The 20,548-nt window shown below is 38.9% G+C and overlaps 1 protein-coding gene and 1 long non-coding RNA gene across 6 annotated transcripts in view; one reads left to right on the top strand and one right to left on the bottom strand.

Annotated features, from left to right (window-relative positions):
* ADAMTS3 (ADAM metallopeptidase with thrombospondin type 1 motif 3) overlaps positions 1-20,548 on the bottom strand; it is a 224,222-nt gene that overhangs the window by 70,035 nt on the left and 133,639 nt on the right. For all 5 annotated transcript variants that reach the window (XM_056567992.1, XM_056567973.1, XM_056567982.1 and 2 more), the window contains exons 5-7: positions 5,837-6,030; positions 3,082-3,165; positions 1,222-1,378 (exon numbers count right to left, since the gene is read on the bottom strand). In XM_056567992.1, coding sequence (XP_056423967.1) covers positions 1,222-1,378; positions 3,082-3,165; positions 5,837-6,030 — 435 coding nt within the window. The remainder of the gene's footprint in view (positions 1-1,221; positions 1,379-3,081; positions 3,166-5,836; positions 6,031-20,548) is intronic.
* LOC130362894 (uncharacterized) lies at positions 1,290-13,563 on the top strand. The gene is made up of 3 exons (XR_008891609.1): positions 1,290-1,396; positions 4,699-4,809; positions 13,523-13,563. It is a non-coding gene; the product is annotated as an uncharacterized LOC130362894 (long non-coding RNA).

Below are 20,548 nucleotides of genomic sequence, written 5' to 3'. Positions count from 1 at the left end.
TAAAAAAAAGGGCAATAGCCAAAATGGTTGTCTCTGTCATTTTCAGAATAAGGCTGGTTCACACTATATTTGTAGTGTATGGGAACCGGATACGACTGGGGGGGTGCAAAGACCGGAAGCTCCCGTATCCCAGCCGGATCCGTCCCGAACCCCATTCATTTTAATGAGCCGACTGGAGTCAAATGCTGACTCCGGTAGGCTCATTTTTGCCCCGTATATGGTTTTCTGACCGCACCTAAAACTGTGGTATACCACGGTTTTAGGTCCGGTTAGAGAAGCGTATACAGTGCAAAAATGAGCTGACTGGAGTCAGCATTTGACTCCGATCGGCTCATTGAAATGCATTACATACAGGCTGGGTCCGGCTGGGATACGGGAGCGCCCGTTTTCCACTCCCCCCCAGCCATATCTGTTCCCGTACACTACAAACATAGTGGGAACCAGCCTTAAGCTGGTCTACCAGTCTACCAGGTCACTGGGGGTCTGGCTCTTACTGAATGCAACATTGTTAGATCTAATAAAGATAAAGTGGTAACCCCTGCAGGTTGCCGCCTCTGTTAGCAAACTTTCCATTCTAACTGATGCTTTTCCAACATGCATGTATACCAAGCTGGGAAACCATCATTTAGGACATGGCTTTCTGACATGAAAAAGGTATCTCATGTAGCCACAAAAGGTTGTATGTATGTAATACAGAGGATTTAAAGGGTTACTCCGCTCCCCAGCATCCAGAACATTGAGTTCCGAACACTGTGTGCGGGCTTCCGCATTCAAGCATGCCCCCTCGTGAAGTCACGGCCTGCCCCCTCAATGAAAGTCCCATAGACTTGCGTTGAGGGGGTTGGATGTGACGTCACATGACGGGGCGTGTTGTAACAAGAGGGTGGGCGTGAACACGGAAGCCCGCACACAGCGTTTGAAACTCAATGTTCCGGACGTTGGGTAGCGGAGTAGCTCTTTCCCTGGTGGACCTAACCAGAACATGTGTCTTCAGGTCAGCTATTCACCTGAATGGGTAGCATGTAAAAGTACATTTGTACTAAAGCTGACTGAAGCTTGGCAATGATAGCTGATTTCCACAGGATTTTGAGTCCAGTCCTGCAGCAAAAGGGCCTAAATTTAAAAGAAATTGTCTATATAGGAAAATTGGTGGATTGGGTGGATAATATCTGTATATTTTTATGTAATTAAACAGCAGCTTTTTTATTTGTATTTGCTTACCTTGCATTCCTGCAGGGCCAAAATCTTGCCTGGTCAGAAATATGGCATGATCATGGTGTTCAGAATGATTGGGGTCAGATTTCTGCTGCTGGAATGCCCAGCGACACACATTGTCAAGGCTTCTAGATGGATTACCTCTTTCAATCAAACTGATGGACTGTAAAAAGACATAAAAGTTAGTATGATTTTCTTTCATATAATTCAATTCACGTTTGTACCTCATTTTAACTCTAGAATGTTATTTTAATTCATTAACCTGTGAAGCACAGGGCCAATTTTCGTTTTTGCACTTTCGTTTTTTTCCTTCTCGACATAACTCTTTTATTTTTTAATCTACACATTTATAGGAGGGATTCTTTTTTTGTGGGGCCAATTGTACTTTGTTATGATTTCCTTAAAGGAGAACTCTAGAAACAAAACTTATCCCCTATCCTAAGCATAGGGGATAAGTGCCAGATCGCGGGGGGGGGGGGGGGGGGGGGGGGCTGACCTCTGGGACCCCCGCTATCTCCTGTATGGGGCCCTGGCTCTCCTGCTGAAAGGGGCGCGTCGACCATCTCACGAAGCAGCGGCCGACACTCCCCCTCAATGAAGCTCTATGGGAGAGCCGGAGTGCTGCACTTGGCAACCTATGGCTCTCCCATAGAGCTGCATTGAGTGGACGTGTCGGCGGCTGCTGTTTCGTCTGGTGGTTGACACCCCCCATTCAGGAGGAGAGTCAGGGCTCTGTATGGGAGACCCCCTCCCCCCTTGATCTGCCACTTATCCCCTATGCTTAGGATGGGGGAAAAGTTTTTTTTATTGTGGAGTTCTCTAATTTTTCCATAACATTTGTGAAAAAAAGCAATTTTGTAAATTTGGAGTGCTTTTTTTTTTATGTCGTTCACCGTGCAGTCAAACTAACATGTTATCTTGATACTTCAGGTTGGTGCAATTACAAAAATACCAACTTTGTATAGTTTCCATCATGTTTTATTATGAAAAATTCTAAACTTTTGAGAATGTTTTTTAATTGCCATTGCCAACTTTATGAGGGCTCATTTTGTGTCGTATTCTGTTCATTGTGGTATTGATTAGACTTTTTGATCGCTTTTCACTTTTTTCTGGGATATGATGTAATAAGAAAAAAACAATTCTGGGGTTTGGTATTTATACGTTCACACTATATCGTATGTGTTAAATAATGTTTTATTTCAATAGTTCAGACATTATGTGCCCAGTAATATCAGATATGTTCCTTTTTTATTTGGAACATGCTTACATGGGGTTAATGTGTGTTTCTAAACCCTTATTAAACTCTTATTTTAAAACGTTATAGGAATCACTTGAGTCCTCATACAGATCATTAGAGTCCTCTTACAAATTGCTCCACTACACCACCAGAGTAGTCCACCCCACTACACCACCAGGGACAGTTAGACGCTACTGACCCCTTTGGCAGCAGCACCTAAGGGTTAATGGCTGTCTGCAGCAATCACCACACTAATGAAATCAGTTGGGGGTCGCTGGGTATGAAGCAGACTTGAGTCCAGACCCCCCCCCCCCTCCATACACCCTTTGCAGCACAATGACAGAGTAGATCCGTCATGTATCGTAAAAGGATTAAACATGTAAGAATAACTGCTGCTACTGATAGGTATGCCTTTGAAAAATCATAATCAGTCAGTTGTGGCTTATTCCATTGACATAATTGCTTAATATTTAAAAAAAAAACTTTATTTAATGGAATAACCACAACTCTTACTACACTGATGCAAGATCTGCAAGTAAGGTCAAGTATATTCAATTAAATACACTATTTTTTTCATAACAATATAACCCCTCTTATCTGCTCGGATTTCTTAGATTTGGAAGTCTTACCTTTGCATAGCCCAACATTATCATGCGTACCAAAACTACATTTATATGAGCACCTATCGAGTCATCATGGTAAATTTCATTAACCTGCAGGAAAGGAAGGAATATTAATGTCCATCACTGATGCAAAATATTTGTTAATCTGTGTCTAAATATGTTTAAATCTGGCATTTTAATATGTAAGAGCAGAACTGTGACAAGCAATCCTTTTGATCATAAAACCAGGACAACCCTTCTGACAGGCTGCCATTAAAGTTCTTAAAATTCATCCAATTTCTTTTCCATTCCAATGCAAGGAAACACTTTCAAACATCCTTTCTACACTCTCTTTTAATTCTTCTATTATTTTATTTTTTTTAAAGAAAATAAATCCAAATTAAACATTTCCATTGGCATGAAGCAGGGCTGTCCTAGAAGGAAATGGGAAATATGGAAGCCCTGCCTGGAACAGAAGAAAAGAGTCCAATTCTAAGCTTTCAGAATGTTAAACTATATGTCTCTACAAAAGACATAGTAGCAGCACCATATAAAGAGCTTTTAAAAATGTGCGATGGATGACAATAGTTACTTATATGATTGGTAAATATTGTAATAGTGAGGACACCATTAAGATGTTGTGTAAAAGGCCACTTCATTTTTTGTAGAGGTATTTATTTAAATGCAACCTGCCATTACGTAAATGCTGCTAAACCATACGTTATTGGATTGGTTTCTTGCAGCTTCTCTGCACCCTACTGACCTTGATTGATAGCTCTCAACCTGTGTGAGTATAGGGTGAGATCAAGACCAGCAGGGCAGGCAGAATCCACTAGGGATTGCCCATATGATTTGTGGTTCAGGCAGCCCAAAAGTGATGACAGGTTTCCATTAAATCCATAAGTTGAGCAGGTCTTTTATAAAATGATGATCTTTGCAGCTTCTTTCAACTTAGGCTAATAGATGAGGGTCTTATATGAGTAAGTAATCTCCTATTACATCAGAATGCCTTATTAGGGTATTTGAATATTGTATTTCGTTTACATCCTGCAGCAACAGCACCAATCGGGAAGGAAAGTTTATCTTCCTGCAATGATTAAACAGATGGTATCAATTAACAATTTATTTACATAATCTAGATAACACCTACTACTCTATAGATTCACTTTTTTTTCCTTTCCTCCTGTGGGACAGGTGTTACCTGGGAAAAGGTTACTTGATTTCCTTTTCATTTTGTCTCTTGTGGCCTGCATAGTCCTGCTGGCAAGGAGTTATAATCATTGTTATTATTATTTTGTATGTATTCATTTTTAGCTTTATTTCTGGTTCCTATTGAAAACAGCCATTGCACAGTAGGGTAAAAAAAATGTATATTTATATGGCTTATTGTAAATGGTCTTTTACCTTCTAAGTCCCTCTGCTGTGTCTGATTCTAACACTGTACACAATAGGTTCCTGAATTAGGCTACATGTTGCTTACTTGGCATCTGCTGTTCTCTGCATTAGGCTGCATGTTGCTTACATGGCATGTCAGACGCCATGTGTTTAAATCGGTTAAGAATATGTTACATCTCTTGCCTCATCCTGCTTGCCATGGCTAAAACTGTCATTTTTTTTCCTTTTGTTAAACTTTATTTCTTGGAGGGATGGAAAGATTTTATATGGAAACCATTTATTTGGCCTTTCAACTCCTGGAGGAAATAGTTCCTTCCCCACTGGTGCTGCTGACTTGGAGATAAGGAAAAAAGATTTAAGGTGAGTTAAAAATATGTTTTATTTATGTCTATTAAAGGGAACCAAGCATCAGATTTAAACATATATAACGTGTAGCAACCCATTATCTATGGTAAAATCTTCATCCTCACCATCCCCGGGACAGCAGAGAGAGCCCCCAAGTCTGCTCAGAGCGGTGACACGGGCTGTCAATCTTGCAGAGAGGACATGATTACAGTGCAGCCGGCGGGACTTGGTAAGTATAGCTCACCACCCACTACGTACGGGGGCAGCAGTTGCCACACCTTATATATAGTAATATCTGATGTTTGGTTCTCTTTAAACAACTAAAAATGTTACTTTAGTACAAAAACATTACAGCTCTGAGTTTTGGTCATCAGCCCCCCTATCAGGCCAGAACTTGCAGCTCTAATATGGGAGCAAAATAAAGTTAGTATTACTTGTTAAACTTGCCTAAAGGTCAAGTCTTTTAGTCAAGGCTCAGCTAGGCAAAAAACAACATGGAGCACAGAGTCTATGCAATTTGCAACAAATATCTAACATCAATATGTTTATTAAAGGAGATATCTCATGGGGAAAAATATTCAGCCATTTTGCTCTGGTGCCCAGAATATAAAATAACAAACGGGATTCACCTGCCGGTTCTCCGGTGGTATCTTCTTCCATGTTGCCCGTGGTTAATGCAACACACTCTGGCTCAGCTAATCATTGGCCACAGCTATGTCTCGCCTCATCCAGCAAATAGGCTGTGTGGCAGTGTGATGCATTGTGCTCTAACAAATTGGCGGCAGGTAAGTTCCCTTAGTTATTTTATATTCTGGGCATCCAGGCATAATGGCTGAAGATTTTTCTCCATGGAATATCTCCTTTAAGGGCACATTCCAATCACTATGAGCACATTTCACGAAGTTGTAAATGTAAAATGACATTATGTAATTGTTCAAATTATGTGACATGATAAAAGGAAAATACTGAACAGAAATTCTGACCAGTTGTATAGAATCTGTTAGTTGTTTGTCTTTGTTTTCATCTAAAAAGGCATACTCACAATGTTCATCAGTGTTAGGAGGTAGTTCTGAACATGTTCTTTACCGTGGAACCTGACAACAGAGTCATCCACTCCAAGCAGTACTTCGATATTGTAGTCATTCTCTGTTGTGTGTCGCCTTCGCCGCAGAGTCTCATTCACTTGTCTTTCAACACTGCTATATACATTGTCCAAATCATCAAGGCCAGAAAAGTCTGTAATATATAGATATATATGTAAATATAAGAAAAAAATATAGATATCTGTATAAACAATCATAAAGTCCCAAAAAAATAGCATACCTACTGTACATAGTGCTACTTATTCATAGTCTGGGTTCATATGCCAGTTAAACCCATAGCCTAACTCTATTATTAATTCTCAGCTTCAAAAATCATGTTCATATTCTCCCTATAGATCATATGCATTACATACCTACAACTATTTTTTATGGGGTCCCAGTTCATATTGTCTTCAATTTCTTTTCAATGGCTCCCTATTCATGGGAATGCTACAGTGCATGCAAACTAAGGAAAAATAGGCAAATACGTGGTTGGTTTTGCTTTCTTGGAATGAACCAGCACTATTAGGGGCCCTTTCTCTCCTTTTCTTAAAGGGGTTATCAAGCTAAATGTTTTATTGGCCCATTATTCTTGGGATGCTGCAATTAAAATAATAAACTTTGACTTACCTTTCATGGCTCCCCCACTGTGGCTCATATCGCTAACTCATCCTAGGGTGCAGCCTTTTCCTACTTTTGGGGCCTGACATGTCTCACTGCGGCTCAGCTAATCACCAGATGCAGCAATGTCCCGCCTCAGCTGGTGATAGGCTGAGCCGCAATGTGATGTTTCAGGCCTGGGCACCACTAGGATTACCAGGCCCAGGCTCTATACACCACACTGTCACTTAGTTTATTGTTGTGTCTGACGATTATCTGAGCCACAGTGTGACACATCGGGCCTCAAAAGCAAATTTTGCTGCAAAATTTCTAAAATATAAAAACTCTTAAAAAAACTAACATTAAAATGGACATGTAATGAAATTAAACATAGTGGAATTGTGTAATCTTTTTAACTATAATTTCTTGTCTATTGTTTCCACACAATAATAAGGGGTAAAAAGTATCTGGCTGTCACTCCCTATTCACCCTTCAATAGAATTAATGTGAAGACTTTCAAGTTTACATGTTAATAACTTGCAGTGGATTTTTCGCTGTAAGTTTCACTATCATTTGCTTCCATGGGTCTACAGGCAATCTGTAAATCAGCCACTACCGCAGAGTTTATGTGGACCCATTGAAGTGAATGGTAACAAGAAATTCAGCACAAATTTCATGCACATTCCGCAAGGAATCTGCAAAACTGCAAAAAATCCAGCTTGGCAGAAAGGAAAATGAGAAGAAGCACAAAAATGTGACCTTGTGAACATAGCCTAAGGACATATTCTGATGGCGGAATGTCCATATGGAATTCCGCTGAAGAATTCTGCCAGAAATTCTGCCCAAATTTACTGCCCATATACTGTAATTCGATTCCGCTGTCCCATTCACACAGCAGAATTTCGAAGGTGGCAATTCTGCATTTTCAACGCAATTTAGGCAGAATTCCACAATTCCGTTCAGCAACCTTTGCTGAATGGAAATTGTGGGGAATAGCGAAATTCCGCAGTTTGAACATAACCTAACACTGTAGATTCTGCATAAAGAAGAGACAGGTCATAACTTGTTTTCCCAAGATCTCAAATGTCATAAAAATTCTTTACAATAAGTGCTATGGTATATATTTTATTGTAAACTAAAGGGTGCAGATTTCATTCGGTTTTCAGTGGATTTTAAGGTGGAATTTGGGTGTATATTGCCAAGTAGATGGAATAGAAGACACCTTCGGATATATTTGTCATATCATTTAGAATAATATAATTTTAAAACAAAAAATTTTGCATTAAAATATTTCTCATTGATTAAAGAGAAGATTTATGAACCTGAAAAGACACACACACAGATGTCCGGTATACTAAAGCAAACAACATTTCTTTTACAAAGCTTTCCTTTGCTTCATGGTTTTAAATGTGTACGTTCAGGTTTCAGAGTATATATATCATATTCTGACACCTTCTTTAGTTTGTGTTCAAAATATTCACTTAGTAACTGTAACAAAAAACAAGATGTAGTAACCAAATATCACAGCTAACTCTCATGCTTTAGAAGAGCAGCATTATAGCACATAAGTGGCAAATTCACACACTGCCTCATGTTCTAAAAATTGTTTTACACTGGTTGAAGGAGGTGCTATGACGAAGCATCCCATGGGAATAGACTATAAATAAGTGATACTCATAGCTCGAAATAGAACACTCATTCTGTTGAACTGAAATGTTCGCTTTGGCTTTTAAAATGTATAGGAAAGAGGTGGATGGTACATGTAAGTAAACATAAAAGGGGAATTTATCAAGGTTGGTGTAGGTAAACAGTTTTTTGACACCTTTAATTTTTGTGGTGGCAATATGTACGTGCGCTCAATTTATTAAATAGTACAAGGCATATAATAAATATGGGGCTAGTACACATTTTTTAAATTTTACACTTCAGTGCACCACTTTCCTCCACTGCAACTTTTTCTGCAACTTTTAAACTCTTACAAGAATTTGTGCAACTTTTAACTAATGCTGTCCACAGCTAGTTTTGTAAGCCAGGTCTGGGGTGGTGTAGATTTGAGACAAATTAAAGGGATAATCTGCTCTTAGTCCTCTTATTTTCTATTTCTAGGATAGGGGATAAGATGTCTGACCCCCAGTGATCTCTGGGCCAGCACCCCAGCGTTCTAAACATTTATGTTCAGAATGCGGGCTTTGGACGGCCATGTTCGTGATCTCATGCCACACCAGCTCCATTCCATTCATGTCTATGGGAGGGGGCGTGGCAGCTGTGTACTTTTGCTCCACATCAGTCACACCCCCTCCCATAGACATAAATGTTTAGAATGCCGGAGTGCCGGCTCAGAGATAGTGGTGGGTCCCAGTGGCCAGGCCCCTCACGATCAGACATCTTATCACCTATCCTACCCCTTTAAGTTCTTTGTGGCTTTTTTTTTGCATATTTGTACCAGAAGTCATACATGATAAATTCATGACCACTGCAAAAAAAAAAAAAGCATGAAAAGAATAGTCTTAAAAAAAGGCAAATTTAGAGACAAATTCAGAGCAAAAAATATAGTCTACATACAACACCAACAACTATGTTACAATGTATACCATATGTTAATCAAAACAAATTAAACTTGTACTAAAACTGATATTTAACAAGTCTCTAATATTAAAAGAACTAGGAAACTAACACTTTTACCATGTTAATCATTTTCCACCAAGTGGCAGTACTATGTATTTATAAAACGTATTTTAGAACATAAATATAAAGTTTTCATTATATGGTTACGAAGCCTATAAACACACTTCAAAGCAGGTACACACATATATGTTACATGTATCAGTATGCTGTTTCTCCATACATACCTTTGTATGAGTCATTTCTTAGGTGTTAAAGGTGCTACAGCCCCAGCAGGTTATTTTTACTTCAGTTACTTTACAAACCCATTTGCATAACTGTAAGCACTGAGGCTCTGGGGATATGTGAGACATTTATTTACCTGACCTGTGACCTGAAGCATGTACAAGTTCCTGTACCTTGCTGTTTAACCCCTTAAGGATCGGGGGTTTTTCCGTTGTTGCATTTTCGTTTTTTGCTCTTTGACTTTAAAAAATCATAACTCTTTAAATTTTGCACCTAAAAATCCATATGATTGCTTATTTTTTGCGCCACCAATTCTACTTTGTACTTACTTCAGTCATTTTGCCCAAAAATCTACGGTGAAACGGAAAAAAAATCATTGTGAGACAAAATTGATAAAAAAACGCAGTTTTGTAACTTTTGGGGGCTTCCGTTTCTACGTAGTACATTTTTCGGTAAAAATTCAGGGATGTGGAAATTCTATCGCCCGACGCCCGGGACAAGTAGTTTTGGGAGCCGGGCAGGTGAATTGTTTATAGATTTAGCCCTGTATCGGGCTAGCAGGGCCGGACCGACTTCCCCCATATTTTTCTTTACTGCCGGTGTGAGGCGCAGAAGCGGATGCAAGTCTGCACCTCACGGTGCTCAGGGTGTATGGAGGGGGCGGCGGCGGCCCCCAGCTGACCGCAGAGCCCGAGGTTGCATGTTCGTATTACATAATTGAGCCCGCCCCCTTATCTAATCCTCCCGGAGGACGCAGCTACACATAACACAAGAAGACAGGGGGAGAGAAAGGACGTCCACAGCTCGGCACACAGCTCCTCCCCTCCCCCGCACACAGCTCTATACCTCCCCCTCCCCCTGCTCTTTCTTCACAGGACCTAATCCACCACGGGGAGGCTGCATGTTTGCACAGGAAAACACAGAGCTGGGGGGGGGGGGAGGGAAGAGAGGAGAGGACGTCCGGTGTGAGGGGAGATTTTCAAACCCATGTAACCTCACACTGGCCGGGACTACAGCTCTGTTTTCCACTCATGGCGGCTCAGGTAAGGAGGCAGAGAATGCAGGCGACAGGAAGGGTGGTTGTATATGTAGGGTGTGAGTGTATGTAATGTATAATGTCTGTGTGTGATGTGTATGTAATGTATAATGTCTGTGTGTGATGTGTATGTAATGTATAATGTCTGTGTGTGATGTGTATGTAATGGATAATGTGTGTATGATGTCTGTCTGTGTGATGTGTATGTAATGTATAATGTCTGTGTGTGATGTGTATGTAATGTATAATGTCTGTGTGTGATGTGTATGTAATGTATAATGTCTGTGTGTGATGTGTATGTAATGTATAATGTCTGTGTGTGATGTGTATGTAATGGATAATGTGTGTATGATGTCTGTGTGTGATGTGTATGTAATGTATGATGTGTGTATGATGTCTGTCTGTGTGATGTGTATGTAATGTATGATGTGTGTATGATGTCTATGTGTGATGTGTATGTAATGTATAATGTGTGTATAATGTCTGTGTGTGATGTGTATGTAATGTATGATGTGTGTATGATGTCTGTGTGTGATGTGTATGTAATGTATGATGTGTGTATGATGTCTGTCTGTGTGATGTGTATGTAATGTATGATGTGTGTATGATGTCTATGTGTGATGTGTATGTAATGGATAATGTGTGTATGATGTCTGTGTGTGATGTGTATGTAATGGATAATGTGTGTATGATGTCTGTCTATGTGTGATGTGTATGTAATGTATAATGTGTGTATGATGTCTGTCTATGTGTGATGTGTATGTAATGGATAATGTGTGTATGATGTCTGTGTGTGATGTGTATGTAATGGATAATGTGTGTATGATGTCTGTCTATGTGTGATGTGTGTGTAATGGATAATGTGTGTATGATGTCTATGTGTGATGTGTGTGTAATGGATAATGTGTGTATGATGTCTGTCTATGTGTGATGTGTGTGTAATGGATAATGTGTGTATGATGTCTGTCTATGTGTGATGTGTGTGTAATGGATAATGTGTGTGTGATGTCTGTTTATGTGTGATGTGTATGTATTGTATGCTGTGTATGATGTCTGTGTGATGTGTATGTAATGGATAATGTGTGTATGATGTCTGTGTGTGATGTGTATGTAATGGATAATGTGTGTATGATGTCTGTGTGTGATGTGTATGTAATGTATGATGTGTGTATGATGTCTGTGTGTGATGTGTATGTAATGTATGATGTGTGTATGATGTCTGTCTGTGTGATGTGTATGTAATGTATGATGTGTGTATGATGTCTATGTGTGATGTGTATGTAATGGATAATGTGTGTATGATGTCTGTGTGTGATGTGTATGTAATGGATAATGTGTGTATGATGTCTGTCTATGTGTGATGTGTGTGTAATGGATAATGTGTGTATGATGTCTGTCTATGTGTGATGTGTGTGTAATGGATAATGTGTGTATGATGTCTGTCTATGTGTGATGTGTGTGTAATGGATAATGTGTGTGTGATGTCTGTTTATGTGTGATGTGTATGTATTGTATGCTGTGTATGATGTCTGTGTGATGTGTATGTAATGGATAATGTGTGTATGATGTCTGTGTGTGATGTGTATGTAATGGATAATGTGTGTATGATGTCTGTGTGTGATGGTATGTAATGGATAATGTGTGTATGATGTCTGTCTAAGTGTGATGTGTGTATGTGATGTATGATGTGGGGTGGGCAGCGCTGTATGTATGATGTGTGTGTATATGTATAGTGTGAGTGGATGTGTGATGTGTGTATGATGTCTGTGTGATGTGTGTATGTAATATATGATGTGGGGGGGGCAGTGGCGGGTGTATGTATGATGTGTGCATATGAATGGTGTGAGGGTATATGTGTATGATGTATCTGTGATGTGTTTATGTAATGTATGATGTGGGGGGGGGGGGGGGGCACTGCCGCCACCGCCAGTTGTGCCATCTAATTTTATTTATTTTTAGTGGTTTCTGGCCCCCCGCACTAAATTGCACCCCCAGAATCCCGCCCCCTTCATGTTCGCCCTACGCCCAAGAGCCCCACGGATGCACGCAAACACGCCCGAACCAAAACTACAACTCCCAGCATGTTCCACCGTAACCTACCCCTATAACTTTTTTATTTTTCCGCGTATGGGGCGGTATGAGGGCTCATTTTTTGCGCCGTGATCTGAAGTTTTTAACGGTACCATTTTTGCATTCATAGGACTTATTTTTTTGTGCGTACGCCATTGACCATGCGGTTTAATTAACAATATATTTTTATAATTCGGACATTTATGCACACGGCAATACCATATATGTTTATTTTTATTTACACTGTGTTTTTTTTATGGGAAAGGGGGGTGATTCAAACTTTTAATAAGGAAGGGGTTAAATGATCTTTAACACTGCAAAAAAAGTGAAGAAAAAAGTGAATATAGCTCCCATAGGGACCTATAACACTGCACACACTGATCTTTCACATTGATCACTGGTTTCTCATAAGAAACCAGTGATCGATGATTCTGCCACTTGACTGCTCATGCCTGGATCTCAGGCACTGAGCAGTCATTCGGCGATCGGACAGCGAGGAGGCAGGTAGGGATCCTCCTGCTGTCCTGTAAGCTGTTCGGGATGCCGCGATTTCACCTCGGCTATCCCGAACAGCTCCCTGAGCTAACCGGCACACTTTCACTTTAGACGCGGCGTTCAACTTTGAACGCCGCGTCTAAAGGGTTAATAGCGTGCGGCACTGCGATCAATGCCGCCCGCTATTAGCCACGGGTCCCGGTCGTTGTTAGAGGGCCGTGGCCCAGCGTTATAGATTGGGAGCGGACACATGACGTTCCAGTACGTCATGTGTCCTTAAGGGGTTAAGTACAAGCACCATGTGTTGTATTGTGTAGACTGAAAACTGAACTGTCTGGCAGAATCTTGTGACATATGCCATACAGTGGCATGCACCTCCCATGGGGTTACTGTATACTGCTTGGTGTACTTTCCTTGTTTTAACTCCTGTATAGGAAAGTGAAATCTGATGTGCTTTCCTATACAGTTCAAAAAAAAGTATGCCAAGACATACTGGTCTGACAGAAACACAGTTTGCACTCATCCTTAAACTGCAGACAAGTCAACTGTACATCCGTCCTGGAGTGTCCACAGTGTTATCTGTGCTCTGTTTCTATAGCCTGCCACATCAGACTGGAGCAGCAAAGAATACATCAGGAGGCACAGAGGCAGGTAAGGACCCTCTGGCCATCATCACAAAGTGAAAAATCAGATGTGTGCTTAAAGGGGTACTCCGGTGAAAACCTTTTTTCTTTTAAATCAACTGGTGGCAGAAAGTTCAACATATTTGTAAATTGCTTCTATTAAAAAATCTTAATCCTTCCAGTTCTTATTAGCTGCTGAATGCTACAGAGGAAATTCCTTTCTTTTTGGAACACTGATGACATCACGAACACAGTGCTCTCTGCTGACATCTCCATTTCCATTTTAGCAACCATGCATAGCAGATACATGCATAGCAGATGTATGCTATGGGCAGCATGGTGGCTCAGTGGTTAGCACTGCTGCCTTGCAGTGCTGGGGACTTGGGTTCAAATCCCACTAAGGACAACAATAAATAAAGCGTTATTATTATTATAATAACGTCAGCAGAGAGAACTGTGTTTGTGATGTAATCAGAGAGCATTCCAAAAAGAAAATAATTTCCTCTGTAGTATTCAGCAGCTAATAAGTACAGGAAGGATTAAGATTTTTTAATAGAAGTAATGTACAAATATGTTTAACTTTCTGCCACAGGTTGATTTAAAGAAAAAAGGTTTTCACCGGAGTACCCCTTTAAAGAGGTACTCCGGTGGAAGACCAACTTTTTTCAAATTAACTGGTGCCAGAAAGTTAAACAGATTTGTAAATTAATTCTTAAAAATCTTAATCCTTCCAGTACTTATCAGCTGCTGTATTCTCTACAGGAAGTAGATCTTTTCTGTCTGACCACAGTGCTCTCTGCTGACACCTCTGTCCCTTTCAGGAATTGTCTAGAGCAGGAGAGGTTTACTATGGAAATTTGCTCCATCTCTGGTCAGTTCCTGACACAGAAAAATGTATCAGCAGAGATCACTGTGGTCAGACTTAAAAAAATATACAACTTCCTGTGGAGCATACAGCAGATGATAAGTACTGGAAGGTTTAAGATTTTTATCCAGGTTATTTACAAATCTGTTTAACTTTCTGGCATCAGTTGGTTTTCCACCAGAGTACCCCTTTACGGGTTAAAAATCTTTTACCAATTTATATTTGTAAAAATAGTAACACAAGTCTCTGATATGTAAGGACCCATGCACATCATGTTTTGAGCAGCAAAATCTGCAACAGCAGATCTGTAGCAAAAATATGCAAATGTAAACGTACCTTTAGAGTACGTTCACACATACGCAGATTTAATGCGCCGGATTTGATGCACAGGAATTTCTGCTGCAGATTTCAATGTAAACTAAATGACTGAGCCCAGCTTCTAATCGACAGTTACAAATCCTGCGCATCAAATCTGTGCAGGATCCTGTATGTGTGAATGTACCCTTAAACTACATTTTGCCCACTAAAGTCAATGTTCCTGCCAGCAACATATGAAGCTACAAGTCAGCATACATTTTTGACAAATTCCTGACATCCACCATTTGGCTGAAAAAGTGATATGAATGGGGCCTAAGCTTTCATTTTAAATGAGAAAGGATCTAAGAAATATTTCAGACACAGCTATGGTGACCAGACTGCAAAATCCATAAAGTAAAATTGTGAAAACCAATTGGCTCATCCTAACCTTCTCAAAAGTAAACATAAGAAAATTAAATGGGCAGGAAGCAGTCATTTTACCGGTTTATTTTTATGTTACATTCTTTTGTAAATAATTCTTTTTATGTCAGTTTGTCTTTTGGCCAGATCTAATTGATCTGTTGTTATATTCGGTTCTGTTACTTTGTGGCCAGAAGCTATCTGGCATCCAGTCATGTATACAATGTTCAATACTAGAATCAATGTCATTAGCTGAAGGTTAATAGAAAAAAAAATGGTCATATTCTATCTTTTTAAACTACATAAACAAAACTTACTTAAAACATTTGCAGTGTGTGTTTTGAAACCTAAAGGGGTTATCCACCATAAGTTGATTTTAGTACGTACCTGGCAGGCAGTAATGGACATGCTTAGGAAGGATCTGCGCTTGTCTTGGGGCTAAATGGCTGTGTTGTGAGATTACCATAACACTGTGGCTAGCTTTTTGTGAACTTTTATTTCCTGTTTGACTTTTCTTTTTTTGACTACAAATCCCACAATTCCATTTTCCTCCCTCCCACACATCAGCCACCCCACCCATTGAAACATAAATGAGCTGCATCCATCAAAAAAAGACCTGTGGTTTTCAATCAGGGTGCCTACAGCTGTTGCATTAGTTGGATTGATCTCTCTACCATCAAGCGATCGCTCCACCCATTGAAGCAGACAAGCTCCCTGTCATCAGCTGACTAGTGAGTCAGGTCTCTGCCACACTGCAAGCTGGGAAAAATATGAGACAACAGTCATTTTGTATGCTGGTAAAAATAAATATTGGAGTGAAAATCACAGAAGAATTGTGAGAAAACTGTCACACACAGGTACAGACACTATATTATGAACTACACTAACTTTACAGCCCCCGTAGCATAGTCAAATAAAAAAAAATCCTGGAATACCCCTTTAATGTAAATAGATATATACCATATCAAAACATGTGACCCCATTTTGGAAACTACACCCCTTAAGGAACGTAACAAGGGGTATAGTGAGCCTTAACTACCCACAGGTGTTTGAAGAATTTTTGTTGAAAATGAAGATTTAAAATAGTTTCACTAAAATGCTTGTGTTATCCCAAATTTTTCATTTTCACAAGGGGTAATAGGAAAAAAGCACCCCAAAATTTGTAAACCAATTCCCTCTGAGTATATAAATACCCCATGTTTGTATGTAAAGTGCTCTGCTGGCGCACTACAGGGCTCAGAATTTGGCAGGAATTGAAGGCCATGTGCGTTTACAAAGCCCCCATGGTGCCAGAACGGTGGAACCCCCCCCACAAGTAACCCGATTTTGGAAACTACACCCCTCACAGAATGTAAGCATTTACACCCCACAGGTGTCTGACAGATTTTTGGAACAGTGGTCCGTGAAAATGAAAAATTACATTTTTCATTCGCACAGCCCACTGTTCCTAAATGCGACATGCCCCCCAAAAACCATTTCAGCAAAACTCACTCTCCAAAATCCCATTGTCGCTCCTTTGCTTCTGAGCCCTCTAGTGCACCCACAGAGCATTTTACGTTCACATATGAGATATTTCCTTACTCAAGAGAAATTGGGTTACACATTATGGGGGGCATTTTCTCCTTTTACACCTTGTAAAAATAAAAAACTGGGTCTACAAGAACATGTTAGTGTAAAAAAATGTTGATTTTGAATTTTTTCATTCACTTTGCTGCTATTCCTATGAAACACCTAAAGGGTTAACAAACATTCTGAATATCATTTTGAATACTTTGAGGGGTGCAGTTTTTATAATCTGGTAATTTGTGGGGTATTTCTAATATGAAGACCCCTCAAATCCACTTCAAAACTGAACTGGTCCCTGAAAAATTCCGATTTTGAAAATTTTGTGAAAAACTGAAAATTGATGCTGAACTTTGAAGCCCTCTAGTGTCTTCCAAACGTAAAAACATGTCAACTTCATGATGCAAACATAAAGTAGACATATTGTATATGTGAATCAATATATAATTTATTTGGGATGTCACAAGCAGAGAGCTTCATAGTTAGAAGAATACAAAATTAAACATTTTTCATAACATTTTGGAATTTTTCACCAAGAAATGATGCAAGTATCGACGAAAATTTAGCACTATGATAAGGTAGAATATGTCGTGAAAATCTCGGAATCAAATTCATAAGTAAAAGCATCCCAGGGTATTAATGCTTAAAGTGACAGTGGTCAGATGTGCAAAAAATGCTCTGGTACTTAAGGCCAAAATTACCTCGGTCCTTAAGGGGTTCATATTTTATAATAATATAATAATTGCATTTTAACTATATTGTTTCAGGTACAGGCAACATTCAAACTATTATCTTATGCTTACATAATTATTATTAATATTATTATGATATCCTTCCTTTAGTCCTCTCAGAATACCTGCATCCCGATTCAAAGAAAAAAATTATATTGAGGTGTACAAAATAGGGGGAAATAAATAATTGTAAAAAAAATATATTTTACAAGAAATAAAAAAATAATAAATATATACAACCACCTGCAACCTTCAAACCTATACCCTAGGTTTACAATCCCAGAACGAATGTCGAAGAATTAAACATTAATAACATAAAACACACATATCTGTAATCATTTATTCATTTTTTTTTATATCCAAATTAAATAAATGATCTTACCCCTTTTTTCATTATTACTCCCAGGCGGCTCTTTTATGTCCCTGCCCGCACGTAAAAACACTTCTTTTCTTCCACCTAAAATAAAATTTAGTTTTTCTGCATACAGAATTTGTTTCCTAGCTATAAATAAATGCCTTAGGTAGTGGTACCCATTTTTTTCCATAATACCCAATGAAATTATCATAAGATGCCTATGTACATACCTTTTTTCAATCTGTTAAGTACGAAAAAGAAGAAAAAACACCAGAAAAAACGCCAATACAAAACCAACATGGTGTTTTTTCACTTCCATAGACTTTTTTTTTTTAAACTGCCACTAAGCCCAGAAAGCCAAACTTAACATTAAGGTGTGAAATGGGGCCACCATGGATAGGACTTGTTTTTACAGCACATCCCACATATTCTCAATTGGCCAGAGATCTGGGGAATTTGGAGGCCAAGTTTATACCTTGATCTCTTTGTCACAGTCCAAACCATTCCTGGGCAATTTTTGGAGTGTGGCAGGGTACAATGTTCTGCTTTAAGAGGCCACTACTATTAGGGAATCCTATGATCACAAAGTGGTTTAATTGAAGTAAGTGGTATATATTGCACATCTGGCAATTGCTTAACCAACTGAAATGATTTTTCCACCTTTTTTGACCTAAATAGTATCAATCATATTAAAGAGGTTATCCAATATTCTTACAATAATAAAGGGGCTGGATATGTGTTGGACATACTTTTCTTTATATTTATATACTTATCTTTATATTAAAATGTACCTGTCATCAACAAAAACTTTTTATGTAGATAATACCATTTTATGTATATTTGTAATATACATTGGTTAAAAATGTATATATTTTTGTCTGTGTAGCTATTGCATGTGTATCTCTATGAGGAGTCCAAATACAGGAAGTGATGGTGGACAAGCAGAGCTCTGTGCACTAAGAAAAAGCAGAACAGTGTGCACTGAGGCTCTATAACATGCTCCTGGCTCATACATCAGGATAATTAACAAGCCAGGAGTCTGCACAGATCCTTGCTTGTCCCACCCTCACTTCCTGTTTTTGGACTCCTCATTGAGACACACAGACAATAGCTGCAGGGACAGAATTTTTTCACCCAAAACAATATACACAGTTTTTAACCAGTGTATATTATAAATAATGGGATTATCTACATTGTATAAAAAGTTTTTGTTGACGACAGGTACACTTTTAAGGGGAACTCAGATGGGAACAAGTAGAAAACAATCGTTTTCAAATCAACTGGTGCCTAAATGTTAAACAGATTTGTAAATGACTTCTATTAAAAAATCTTAATCCTTTCAGTACTTATTAGCTGCTGTATAAAACAGAGAAATTTGTGAATTTCTTTTCTGTCTGAAAACTCTCTGCTGACACCTCTCTCTGTGTCAGGAACTGTCCAGATTAGAATCATATCCCCATATAAAACCTCTCCTGCTCTGGACAGTTCCTGACACAGACAGAGGTGTTAGGAGCACTGTTATTAGACAGAAAAGAACTTCACACATTTCTCTGGAGTATATGTGTAGTATAAAGCAGCTGATAAGTACTAGAAGGGTTAAGTTTTTTAAAAAGAAGTGATTTACAAATCTGTTTAACCCCTTAAGGACCCAGCCATTTTACACCTTAGGACCCGGCCATTTTTTGCACATCTGACCACTGTCACTTTAAACATTAATAACTCTGGAATGCTTTTAGTTATCATTCTGATTCCGAGGTAGTTTTTTCGTGACATATTCTACTTTAACTTAGTGGTAAAATTTTTTGGTAACTTGCATCCTTTCTTGGTGAAAAATCCCAAAATTTGATGAAAAATTTGAAAATTTTGCATTTTTCTAACTTTGAAGCTCTCTGCTTGTAATGAAAATGGATATTCCAAATATTATTTTATTTTATTCACATATACAATATGTCTACTTTTTATTTGCATCATAAAATTGACGAGTTTTTACTTTTGGAAGACACCAGAGGGCTTCAAATTTCAGCAGCAATTTTCCAATTTTTCACAAAATTTCCAAAATCACAATTTTTCAGGGACCAGTTCAGGTTTGAAGTGGATTTGAAGGGTCTTCATCTTAGAAATACCCCACAAATGACCCCATTCTAAAAACTGCACCCCCCAAAATATTCAAAATGACATTCAGACAGCATTTTAACCCTTTAGGTGTTTCACAGGAATAGCAGCAAAGTGAAGGAGAAAATTCACAATTTCCATTTTTTACACTCGCATGTTCTTGTAGACCCAATTTTTGAATTTTTACAAGGGGTAAAAGGAGAAAATGTATACTTCTATTTGTAGCCCAATTTCTCTCGACTAAGCACATACCTCATATGTCTATGTAAAGTGTTCGGCGGGCGCAGTAGAGGGCACAGAAGCGAAGGAGCGACAAGGGGATTTTGGAGCGTACGTTTTTCTGAAATGGTTTTTGGGGGGCATGTTGCATTTAGGAAGCCCCTATGGTGCCAGAACAGCAAAAAAAAAAAACACATGGCATACCATTTTGGAAACTAGACCCCTTGAGGAACGTAACAAAGAATAAAGTGAGCCTTAATATCCCACAGGTGTTTCACGACTTTTGCATATGTAAAAAATGTTTAAAAAATTTTCAATAAAATATGTGCTTCCCCCCAAATTTCAAATTTTTGCAAGGGTTAATAGCAGAAAATAGCCCCCAAAATTTGTAACCCCATCTCTTCTGAGTATGGAGGTACCCCATAAGTTGACATGAAGT

Source organism: Hyla sarda, chromosome 1, assembly GCF_029499605.1.
Source record: "Hyla sarda isolate aHylSar1 chromosome 1, aHylSar1.hap1, whole genome shotgun sequence".
Lineage (NCBI taxonomy): Eukaryota > Metazoa > Chordata > Amphibia > Anura > Hylidae > Hyla > Hyla sarda.
This window is presented reverse-complemented; position numbering and strand designations above follow the sequence as displayed.